Source organism: Muscardinus avellanarius (assembly GCF_963383645.1).
Source record: "Muscardinus avellanarius genome assembly, chromosome: 19".
NCBI classification, from domain to species: domain Eukaryota; kingdom Metazoa; phylum Chordata; class Mammalia; order Rodentia; family Gliridae; genus Muscardinus; species Muscardinus avellanarius.
In genome coordinates, this window is record NC_137805.1 from 17,678,388 (window position 1) to 17,691,108 (window position 12,721).

A 12,721-nucleotide genomic window follows, 5' to 3' on the forward strand; every position below is an offset into this window, starting at 1 on the left:
GAGGACACATTAAATTCTAGTTTCTAGTAAAGACACTTTTAAGCACTCACCCAGAATCTGCTTAAAACCCACTTCATAACCAACAGGAATGACTCACCTGAAATTTAAAGAACTATACATTCTCACTCTTCAAATTTTAAATAATTAAATTTTAATCTTAATGAACGAAATGTAGAATTATTGAAGGGGCATAATAAGAAATTTTAGTTGGAATCATCGGTCATTTCTCAATTCACAATGTGATAGAACTTATTTGTCTGTGTGTTTGGGGGTACTGGGGATTGAACCCAGGCACAGTCTACCTCCAAGCTACACTCTCAGCCCTTTTTAAATTTTTAATTTCGAGACAGGGTTTTGCTAGGTTACTCAGAGTCTCACTAAGTTGTTGAGACTGGCTTCAAACCTGTGATCCTCCTGTCTCAGCCTCCCAAGTACTGGGATTACAGGCACGTGCCACCATAAGGACCAATGGCTGTGGATGTTCTCTGCACTGAGGGCCAATCAAATGCACCCTGGAGTAATGGCCCATCACACCAGGAACTGCGCCCGCCCAGGGAGAGGAGGAGGACTCACAGGGGCCAGGGCTTGTGATGGGATAAAAAAACACCAGCTGGAAGAGGATGCGGAGCAGGAAGGGGCCGGTGTGATAAGGCAGAGGACGAGCGGATTCCCAGTAGATCCCCCTCACTAGCTCTCTGGCCACTTCCCGAAGCTGCTTCTCCACCTCTAGGGCTGTCCCCGGTGGTCACTCGTTGGGCGTTTCTTTGAGTAAGTCATAGGTGCTATGCACTCTGCTAGGCACGAGAGCTCCTTAAGGAAGACTCTGTTCTCCCCTAAGCAACTCCAGGTGCCTGTCCAGCCACCCGCAGCCCCGTGCCAAGGGCTCCTGGAGGTTCACGGTGAGAGAGGTGTGACGGAGTAACGAGGGTCTTGGTGTTGCAGGTGGAAGGCATGGCCGTCGGGTTCATGAGCGTGTGCTCCAGAGTGAACCTGCCGCTGCTGCATAGCTGCTTTGACCTGGGGCCGTTCCATGGACTCTGCGTCCCACACCCTGAGGATGTGCTGGAGCCGCCGAAGGAAGCCAGTGCCCGATCGGCTGCAGGTATTATGGCCGGCCCGGGGACGCCTCTAAAACGACCCCCAGGCCCACCGCTGCCGTGCTGCTGCTAAGTGCTGGCACTAGACAGGGCGCCTCGTGTCTCCCCTCTGCCCCCCTTGGAGGAGGAGCTCCCGTGGTTATCCTGAGAGTCCGAAGTGCATCCATATATTTAGACACGGTGGCCTTGCAGCGAACGATTTCCAACTCAGAATGTTCACTTTTGGAAAGTTTATCAAAAATACATCACAGTAAAGTAATTTCTAGCATTTCAGGATTTGACACATGCACAGACACCCACACACGTGTGCGCAGACACAGGGCCAAAATATAATAAATGCAATTTTTCAAATCAAGAACTCCAAAGACTGGGAATGTAGCTCAGTACTGAAGCACTTGCTTGGCAGGCACGAGGCCCAGCACCGCAAGATAAGGGGATGAACGGAAGGATAATTAAAAAGAACTCGCCGGGCGTGGTGGCGCGCGCTTGTGATCCCCGCGCTTGGGAGGCGGAGACAGGAGGATCGTGCAGGTTCGAAGCCAGCCGCGCTGGCTTAAGAGACCCTGCTTCCAAAGAAAAATATAAAATAAGTCTGGGTGTGTAGCCCGGAGGTAGAAGGGCTTCCAGGAACCCCAGGACCACACACACAAACACACACAAAAAGAACTCAAGAGGTTCGATAGACTCTTACACCTTAATCCCAGCAATTAGTGCATCTGGGTTTAAGTCTGACAAACTGTGTAGCAGAGGTCTACAGCAAATAGTCATTTTTAACTTGTTTAACTTACTTTAAGCTGTATGAAATAGTAAAACCAATTTTGTAATATTGTCTGTGTCGGGGTTTCACCAAGCGAAACAGATACTCTAAAAGGTCGATGTTTTAATTTAAGGAGGGCTGGCCGCGTCCACAGGTGTCTTGGCTCTTGTGTTTGGATTCTTAGGCCCCACAGGCAGCAAGGTTAAGTGACCTCGGGTATATGAATTCAAGTCTGTAAACCTGGATTTTCTCATTTTTAAAATGGGGGTGATAATAGTAACTCCCACACGGGAGAGAGTCACGAAGTTTCACTGAGTCCCGTCAGGTACTGTACACCTTGGCGCTCAGTCAGTGTCCATCGTCGTGACCAGCGGCGGTTGTTTCTTCCTGGTTGGCCTTTTACCTGCCTGAGTCTCTCCAGGATAAAGTCAGGATACTTTGAGCTGCGCCTCTTCCTCCTGAGTGAAACGTTTGAAAACGGCGGCAGAGGCACTCCGGTTGGCGGCAGAGCACTGCAGTCCAGACAGTGGCAGGGCTGGGGATGCAGCCCAGTGGCCGTCTGTCCCCTGGACGGGCAGCCCAGGCGCGTGGGGAACAGACCTTGCCCGACACCGCACAGCGATCGCAGAGAACTCAGTGACCCACGGATGGAGGGGAGCTCCCTTTCTGTCCTGAAGACGACACCCTTCCTGGTAAAGGGGTGTAGGTGTGAGGGCGGTGTTTTATGCGGAGGCCTGTTCACGCTCCTCAGCAGAGCGCTATCTGAGGACTGTTCTGAAGAGAATCTCCCCCTCATTTCCCGGCACCCAAATTCTTCTATGGAGATAGCACAAAATAGGAGTTCAGTGTTCTCATGTATAGAATGGGGATAAAAATTGGATCTAACCCACAGAATTGTGGGGAGGGTTAAATAGTAGAATCTTCCCCCACCCACAATACTGGGTATTCTACCTCTGAGCTACCAGGGGCATTCTACCTCTGAGCTACATATACCCTCAGCCCTATTTTTTTTTATTCTTTATTTTTATTTTTTTGGTGGTACTGGGGATGGAACCCTTCTACCTCTGGGCTACACTCCCAGACCTTTTTTTAAAAATATATGCTACTGTGGTCCCTGCGTGGAGTAAATGGAACATTCCTGTCTTAGAATTTTTATTAGGGTTGGGGAAGGAAACTCCTAATGTAAACAGAACCCTGGGCTTGGTGACCACGCATCATTTATTTGGAAACAGGGTCTCTTTTAAGCCAGCAAGGCTGGCTTCAAACATGCGCAATCCTCCTGTCTCTGCCTCCCAAGCATGGGGATTACAAGCGTGTGCCACCACGCCCAGCTATTCTTTATTTTTTTGAAACAGGGTCTCACTGAGTTGCAAAGGGCCTCACTAAGTAGTTGAGGCTGTCCGCAAACCGCGATCCACCCATCTCAACCTCCCAAATGCTGGAATTACAAGTGTGCGGCACCATGGCCGGCTAATAGTAGAATCTTTTTTTTTTTTTTTTTTTTTTGGTGGTGCTGGAGGTTCTGGAAGCCCTTCTACCTCTGGGCTACACTCCCAGACCTATTTTATACTTTTATTTGTAATCAGGGTCTCTTAAGCTAGCAAGGCTGGCTTCGAACCAGCGTGATCCTCTTGTCTCCGCCTCCCAAGCGCGGGGATTACAAGCGTGCGCCACCACGCCCGGCCTGGTAGAATCTTTTTGACCTGCTTAGCTCTGTGCCAAGCAGCGTGAGGCCCTAAACATTTTCTACCTTTCCTCTGTGCAGTATGACAAACAAAAAGATGTCATCTGTCCCAGTGTGTTCCTGGTGGTTCTGATGCTACTGTGGTCCCTGCATGGAGTAAATGGAACATTCCTGTCTTAGAATTTTTATTAGGGTTGGGGAAGGAAACTCCTAATGTAAACAGAACCCTGGGCTTGGTGACCACGCATCATCCGTAGAGTAGGGTCCTGTCTACCAGTGGCCCACAGAGATCAGGAAGCCAGAAGACTTACCTCTCTTTATTCCTTCAGTGTTTTTACAAATCAATTGCTCTAGGACAGATTAGTAGGTGAAAGAAATAGTAGGTAAAGGAAAGCTTTTCTGGCTTTCTTCTGTACTTTGTTTATTTTTGAAAATCATCTTTATGTTCCCCAACACAAAGATGACTCTTTATGAAATTTTCACCAGGGAGCTGCTATTGTAGGCTTCCAGATAACTCAGGGACGGGTTCACAAATCACCCGCAGCTCATTATATCTAAGAAAAGAGTCATCAACACATTTTTCTGCCATCTTCCTGTCTACAACAACAAAGAACGAGGCTCCAGAGAAAATTCTCAGTGTACTGTGATCTGCGGGTACATTTATTTTTTTTTCTGATGAAAGTCTCAAGCTAAAGGAAATATCATTTCTCTAAAATTGGAACTAAAAATCCTTGTTTCAAATGAGCACACGCCGTCGCGCCTTATACCTTGTATTTTGTGTAGTGCCTTTCTCATTTCAACGGATTTTCGTGTATATTAGCTCAATGTATTCTGAAAACTTGTTGTAAGACAGCGAGGGCAGACGAAGTTCTTGCGTATCACTCCTGCCCAAGTTCACCCAAGGTTCCCAAGCTCATCCCTGGCTGACCTCTCTGGGGTCTCTGCACAGTGACAGTCTCAGCAAGGTGGCTTTTGTTTTATTTTATTTTGGTGCTGGGGATAGATCCATATCCATAACGTACATACTGTCCACCACCCCGCTGGTTTTAGGATGGTGCGCTAGGTTGCCAAGAGACTGAGGAAGTCACCCAGAGATGGAACATAAGACAGAGGGCTTATTAGAAAATCCAGGGGCAACAGGCTGGGCATGCACGCCTCTGCTGCAGAGAGTGTTTCTGCTACCTTGCCCCAGAGCAGCGCTTCCGGCCCTGTCCTGGTTTGTCCAGGGGCAGCCACCTGGACAGGCCCTTTCCTCTCCACACTGCTCTGATCCGCATTTACCACAAGGAGAGGGGCTTTAAAAGCTGGTCTCCAGGAGCAGTGATCGTATTGGCATCCGCTGGCTTTGTTCTTGGTATGAGCAGCATGCCACGGGGCAGCTATCCTGGGGTACGTGAGGAAAAGTAGCTTTCTACAGAAAACGCTAACTTGCCAGCTTACAGGAGAGAAAGACTGTGTCCTTCAAGAAGGCAGACATCTGGACGCCCCGGCCCACCCCGCTCCCGGTCGCCCGTTAACTTGCTAGGTGTGTGGGACGGGAAGGGGAGTTCCATGCACCTGGTCACTTACTGTCTTTGATGATGATACATCATGCTAGGCTGGCGCTCTACCACTAAGCTACACCCCCAGCCCCAGGGGACTTTTTAATCTTGGATGGCTTTGACTCAGAACTGCAGTGATGGGTCTGCTTCACTACATACCTGATCAGTTCTGTTCAGGTCAGTGAGTTATTTAATGAGTAGCCACTTGAATGAGTTATCAGTGACCCACCCACATCCCTCAGGGCGGGTGTGCGCACGCGCACATTTGCTCTGGACAACCTCCTTCTGCTGGAATCTTCGCCTGTGTATCCGTGGGCTTTCCAGAACTATGAAAGGCCATTTTGAGCAGTGGGAGAGGTCAGTGCGAGGTGGCAGGAAAGGAGCCCTCCAGGAGCCGACTCTGCTGCCAGTGTCAATTCCCTGTCCCTCCCTCCCCAGTCAGAGCCCTCTCTACCAGCTCCACCAAATAAAAGCTTGACCCTGAGTCGCTGACCCACGGTCTGCTTCTGAAGGAAGCCAAATCAGCCCACCACCAGTCTGGTCTTTTCCTCTCAGCCGTGAGAGCATCTATTTATGTTCCTCGCAGTGGACTGGAGTTAGTGTCCACACCCCCAGCTCCCTCTCTGCCCAGGTGGGCCGGCTCTGAGGCAGGAGTGGGGTTGAGTTCCAGCACCCCTCCTCTTCCCCACTCTGTTACTGGAGCTTTCAAGATCCGCTTTCTAATTAAGCTGTGGGTTCTCACCCCTTCGACTCCAGGTCAGCCTTTCCCCTCCAGCTGTGACTCACAGGTGAACACCCACCAGCCCCACACACCTTTTGTCCCTCGTGTAGGCCGGTGTGTTCTGGGCCTACATGAGCAGGAGAGTGCCGAGACACGATGACCTAGAGCCCCAGCCTTCCAAAGAGGAGGGTGCCGAGACCCAGCGATCCTGCTGACCCTGGAGCCTGCCTTCCCACGCTCTTTACACGCACTGTGACGGCTGCTGCTCCCCCACTCAGCTTTATAAGTTTCCACAAGTCTGCAGAGTTAAACTATGCACGTCCAACTTGCATTTACCTGGATAATGCACATACATGCATTACACATATACACGTGTGTACATACATGTGTATATGCCTGTCCGTGCATTACATACACATATACATATATGTGCATATATACATGTTTGTATATATGCACATATATATCCCGATAGCTACCTGTTTTATGTATATAACCTATTACGTATTTGTACAGGTATATTTTTATTTTTTTGGTGGTACTGGGGGTGGAACCCAGGGGCTTTCTACCTCTGGGCTATACTCCCAGACCTTTTTTTTAATATTTTATTTGGAAACAGGGTCTCACTAAGTTGCTGAGAGCCTCACTAAGTAGCTGAGGCTGGCTTCGAACCTGCGCGATCCTCCTGTCTCAGCCTCCCAAGCGCGGGGATTACAAGCGTGCGCCGCCACACCCGGCTCTACACTTTGATTTTAACATGCTAGGCCTCAGAACAATACGGGAACCAATGAGAACAGGTTCTAAGGATATAGATTTTGTCCCAATATTGAGAAAAACTAGTAAAAGTGTATTTTTTTTTTAATTTGGTGAAGAATTTAGTTTAGAAGTAGCAAGTCCCTGGAATGTTGAAAGAACTTGTAAAGAAATGATAAAACATACTGGGGGAAAATGAAAAAGGGGGCATTCTGCTTATGTTGAAGATTGCCCTAAGGACTGATAACCCCTTAAATGTTAAGCCTGAAAATGTACTGGACCACACCACGATGGCCTACATCCTTGGCAGCTAATGAATATTCTTTCAGTGACAATGAAGTGGCCCCAAACAGTATTTTTTCCCCACTTGGCCTCACCGCTAGCCCTGTGTACCTTTGCAAATCAAGCTGTGTCTTTTGTTAGCTACATCACCACAGAAAGATTTGGGAATCAGAATTGCACGGGCAATTTTCTTGATGATGCATAAGGCAAAATAGGGCACAGCCTGTCTTTCTACAGCTGTATTGGCATCACCGTGTTTAATAGTTAAAATAAAAAAATAAAAACAAGCAAAGAAGCCCCACACACCTTTTGTCCCTCATGTAGGCCGGTGTGTTCTGGGCAGCACAAATCTCTGTTTTGAAAGACCCCTGCGAGGTTCAGACTTGTAAATCTCATTAAGCACCCGGGGCCCACCTTACAAAATCCCTGTAGAATTTGATGTGCTCTTTGGCAGGGAGAAATTTAATTTTATATAACAGAACTGTGGGCTTTCAAAAGGATAATTAGAGTAGCCCCTTGTAACCACGCCATCCTGGAGATGTTGCTTATTATACGTTAAAAGGCCTTTCAAATATAATAATTTTCCTAGCATCCCCATGTAAAACAGCAATGCTGCCTTTAAAATTATTTAAAAATCACTCGTGTTGTCGGGAAATTTTCTTTGTGACTTACTTGATTTCTTTTCATTGAACTTACATTTGCTTCTGTCCAGATTCTCTCTTCTGTTGGGTTAGGAAACATCTGGAATCACTCTGTGCCAGAGCTAAGAAAAATGATGACTAAATTAAAGCTTACTTATTCTGTATTAAATATTCCCGGGTCTTTTAGCCTGTCTTCCTGAGGCTCCATTTGGTATTCCCGATTCCCTTTCTGTTTTACTTTATTCTCCTCCTAACGTGGATTCCAAATATGAACAAAACACTCTTCACAGGCCGGAGCGGCACTCCCCCGTGTATTCACATTAACAAAGTGACCCCGTAGGAGTAGGTATTAGTTTGCCAGGGCCGCCATAACAAAGTACTGTGGACGAGATGGCTCGATCAACAGAAATGTGTTGTTCCTCAGCTCTGAGGCCAGGATCTGAGAACAAGGCCTTTGAGCAAGGTGTTCAGCTCTTCCTAGAGTCTTCTCCACTTGAAGAAGAGAGTCGGGAGAGAGTGAGAGCACCATAGCTTCCCTCTGCACCACATCTCTTTCCTTTTGTAAGGACACCAGTCGTACGACTGCAGTAGGACTCATCTTAGCGGGCTCGTTTTAATTTAATAACCTCTTTAAAGACCCTGGCTCCAAACTGTCAGGTTCTAAGGTACCAGAGGTTAAGACTTCAACATAAGAACTTGGGCTTGGGGATGGGTTGGGAGGAGATACATTTCAGCCCATAAAAGGCTTCTTGGTGTCTCCCTGCCTTCCTCTGGTCCCTGATAGGGTGGCCAAGTGTGTTCGGGGGAGCTGTTTGTGTATTTGCACCCTTCCATGTTATAGCGAGATATAAGATGTCCCCTAAAGAGTTCACTTAATATTTGGAGCTGATGTAATTCGAGTCATGAGGGTTGTAATCCCAGAAGTGGATAAACGGCTCGTAATGGATTTACCTGGGTGGTTCCCCGTAGGCAGTAGGACATGGCTGGAGGTGGGTCCCTGGGGTGCAGCCCTGGGGATTACGTAAAGATTTCCTCCTGTTCCCCTCTTCCTCTCTTGCTTCTGGCCCCCAGGATGTGAGGAGCCATCCCATGTACTCTCCCTTCCCCTCCCACCACCATGCCCTCAGAGCCACGGCCCCCGGCACACGTGGCCTGAGCCCAGGACTGTAAGAAAACATCTTTTCTCTAAGCTCTGCGGTCAGATATTTAGATCGCAGCTGCAAGAATGCTGATGGGAACATTCCAGAAGCCACTTTCTTCCCCTGGCTGGCTGGCAGTAAGCTGCACCTGCCCAACCCTCTGTCCAGAGGGGCCCCATGTCTCGCTGAGTGAGCGTTCATTGCTCCTGGTGTGGGGTTCAGGCCCCGTAGGGGGAGCTCTGCTTTCCCCAGTCCCCTGCCACCCCACTTCAGAAGCGAGGGCACTTCTGCCTCCTCCTCTCTCCCGCGGCGTCTACACAGTCCATCAAATGTGCCGCTCTGTAAGTTGCGACTCCGTGCTGGCATCTCGTTTCTCCCTCCCCCTCCCTTCTTCCTTTTTCTTCCCTAAGGTTGCTTCGGTTCCGCCGCCATACTGTTCCCCCGTGCCTCGTGGCCAAGGCCGCCGGCCCGTGGCAGTAATGTTGAGGGTGGCCGCGATGTCTGCCTTATTTAATGACTAACAAGCCCAACGCGCCAACCTGTGTTGGTTAACATCCCGGTTCTGCCTCTCTTTAGCCCCTGAGTGGCTTTAGCTTGTGAAGTAACCAAATTGCCCTCTTTCAGAGCTTTACCCTTGTGCCCACTGCAGTTTTCTGGAATTAACCAGGTGAATTCTAGTCCTTCACTGCAGATGTTGGTAAAACAAATAATCCCAGACCTATGTATGCCCAGACAGGTCTGGGTCTCTTGAAGGTTGACAGTCTAGATTTTTACAGAGGTTCGGGGGGCTGGGCCCTAGAATTTGTAACATCCAGGAAGTCTAGGAGCCAGGCCTGAGCCCGGAGCCGCTGCCAGGGCACCCCTCTCCCCGGACAGGCCTTTGGTTATTTAACAAAACCTGTTGATGCCTCTCTGCCTTCATTCCGGTGCTGGTTTCAACATCCTTTCGGGTGATCGCTTTGGAGTCCTTGTTTGCAGAGCGCCAGCTGACGGAGGATGCGTGTTCCTCTCCCCTCTGCAGCCCCGGAGCAACCTGTAATGTGACTGAGCCTCGCTCTCCAGCAGGCAGATTCCTCGCACAGTGGTGGAAACAAACGCATTTTGCTATGGGGCTTGGAGGTCTTTGAAAGAAAAGTGGCTTTATTTATATTCCTTATGATCATTATGTGCTGGGATTATTTTCTCAGTAGGCGATGTCTCTTTTGCCCATATTTATGAAGCAGGAGAGGAGGCGCTTAATGAATTTCAAGAGTGTATTTGATTGTAAAACACATCTCAGTATATTCACATGTAAATAACCCTTATTTGCTCTCTCGGTGACCTTTCTTCTTTTGGGGGTAGATCACAGTTTGTTGTTGTTTCCCATTTCGAAATGGGAGGCTGAAGGATAATAATGAAAGATTATGCAAAAAATCCATGTTTAAAATAATGTTGATATACCACTTGTGTTGTAAGATAATTATAGTAATTTGGCCACTGCTATAGGGAGGCAGGCGTTGGTTGCTAGAAAACACAGTGATAAGGTGATTCAAGGGATTTTCATCCCAATGGCTGCTTGATCCTGCTGACTTTTCTCTTGAAAATCAATTGCTTGCAGAGAATAGTCTGAATTTCCCCTTGATTAAATCGGCTGTCGGTGGGCTGCACCCATCCCATGGGGTCACTGGGAGTTCTGTGTTTACAAAGGGCTCCGACAACTCTTAAAATATCATGGACCAGATTTAATCTGAGCAAAGCAACGAAGGAAGCAATTACTAAACCTCACAGTCTTTGCACATGGCGAGGAACAAAGGAAAATGTATCAGCTGTGACGCACGACACGAAGCCAGTTCCTTTGCTGGTTGCAGGGCTGTGCGCCTTCTCCTGGCTGCGTGGCCCTGGGCGCTCGGCGGTTTCACTGCTGGCCACGTGGCTAAGGGGAAGACCTGGGAGAGGGGCCTCGCGAGCATCTTTGACAGATTACCCATTTTTCCCTCAAGATTATTATTATTATTAGGTTCAGGTCTTTTTGAATCACTGTTAGGAAATTTGATTTTCTTGGAAAAACACACCACTTTAGTACATGAATATTAAAAACAATTATTACCATTCATTCCTGGGTGTGTAGCTCAATAGTAAAGTGTCTGATTAGCATACCTGAGGCCCTAATTCAATTCCCAGAAAACCAAAAATAAATAAAAATAAAAAATGGCTTGCATACAGTTGTGGAGGGTGTGTGTGTGTGTGTGTGTGTGTGTGTGTGTGTGTGTGTAAAAGAGAGTTTATATTTACATGTATATATCTAGCTCCCTGTGGAAAAATACTCTATCTTTTATATTTAAATCTACATGAAAACCCAAGATCTTTTCTTCCTCTTTTGGCCTACAAAGTTATGAACATAATTGTAATTGAAATGCAATTACATAAATGTAATTAAAGATCTGGGCCCGGAGCACCGTAGGAGCGCTCAGAGCTCCTGACCGCCCTGAAGGTGGGTGATGTAACCCTCTCAAGCTTAGTCACGGTTGTATCTGCAAACAGAAATAACTTTAGTTCTTTCCCTCTTTGTGTGCCTTTAATTTCCTTCTCTTGCCTTATTTCTCTGGTCAGAATGTCAAACACGACATTGACGAGGAGCAGCAGTAGTAGGCATCCTTATCTTGTTTCTGATTTTAAAGGGAAAATTTTTTCCTCATTTCGGTATGATGCTGGCGTTGGGTTTATCACATACTACTTTTACGATGTTGTGGGACTGCAAATCAGTCTAGATCAGTATGGAAGTTTCTAAAAAGACTAGGACTAGAACCACTATACGACCCGACTATATCACTCCTCAGTGTCTTCCCCAAAAACGTAGCGTTAGAATGCTACAGTGATAGATGGATATCCGTGTTTCTAGAAGCACAGTTCATAAGAGTCAAACCGTGGGACCCACCCAAGTGTTGGCCAACGATAAATGGGTAAAGAAAATGTGGTCTGCACTTACCATGGAGTTTTTTACTCAGCCACAATGAAGAACAGATCGATGTCACTTGCAGGAAAACGGACGGAACTAGGGAATGTTTCGCTGAGTGAGACCAGCCAGTCTCAGAAAGTCAAGGGCCATATAAAACTCTCATCTATGGAAGCCAGAGAGAGCCTAGGAAACAAAAGGGACTTCAGATAACCTAGGAGAGACGCCAGGAGAACAGAGGACGATTGGCGGAGGTGTGGGGAAGGGGAAAAGGAGAACCAATGGCAGAAACGATCAGAATAATTCCTTGCCCATAAGAGAAGGTATCGCCACCAGATCCTCATCTGATATGGCCCCCGTCATCTCCTCAGTAGATAAGGTGGGCAGGCTCCCTACGTGACAAAGGGCTTACATTTTTATATCCCTCTTTTCTCAAATCTGTTTCTTGCGTGGGCTAATTAAGACACCTGGTCCATCTTGTCCTGAGGAAGCAAACTAAAAATTCCTTGTTGACCTTGGTCTTGTCCATTTTCCTTTGCATTTAAAAAATTTTGATTTTTATCTTCAGACACTGCAATGTTTGGTGATCCTGTCATTTCGTTACGGTGGGGCGTCATTGCGGATATCCTTTGTCAACGTAAAATAACCATCTTTGCCCTATAATAAGCTGTCTGTAGCTGTGAGATATATATGTCATATATTTTATATATTTGTATATGTTACATATAAATATATATTTCATAGGAATATATCTTTCATATGTATTATATATACATATACATATGTACACACACACACACACACACACATTTGCAGTACTGGATTGAACCCAGGGGCATTCAGCTCTGAGTTATAACACCAGCCCTATTTTTTTGCGGTACTGGGGATGGAACCAGGGGCATTCTACCTCCGAGCTACACCCCCAGCTCTATCTTTTAGTGTTTATTTTGAAACAGGATCTCACTGAGTTACAAAGGGCCTCACTAAGTAGCTGAGGAGGCTGTGAACCGTGATCCTCCTGTCTCAGCCTCCCGAATGCTGGGATGACAAGGGTGCGCCACCACGCCCGGCCAGCTCTGCCTTTACATTCTAAGGAGGTATTTACCTGCTCAGAAGGTCATGGAATTATTGTCCTATATTTTCTTTTGATAATTTCAAAGTGGAGGTTTAAAAT

At 47.3% G+C, this 12,721-nt stretch overlaps 1 protein-coding gene across 1 annotated transcript in view; it reads left to right on the plus strand.

The window, feature by feature from the left end:
* Positions 1 to 12,721, plus strand: part of CFAP61 (cilia and flagella associated protein 61) — a gene marked incomplete at both ends in the record, with an annotated part of 217,726 nt that overhangs the window by 32,898 nt on the left and 172,107 nt on the right. Inside the window, 7 exons of the mRNA XM_080716442.1 lie at positions 943 to 1,102; positions 8,446 to 8,465; positions 8,548 to 8,550; positions 8,868 to 8,956; positions 9,026 to 9,091; positions 9,240 to 9,312; positions 11,205 to 11,239. Coding sequence (XP_080572568.1) covers positions 943 to 1,102; positions 8,446 to 8,465; positions 8,548 to 8,550; positions 8,868 to 8,956; positions 9,026 to 9,091; positions 9,240 to 9,312; positions 11,205 to 11,239 — 446 coding nt within the window. The remainder of the gene's footprint in view (positions 1 to 942; positions 1,103 to 8,445; positions 8,466 to 8,547; positions 8,551 to 8,867; positions 8,957 to 9,025; positions 9,092 to 9,239; positions 9,313 to 11,204; positions 11,240 to 12,721) is intronic.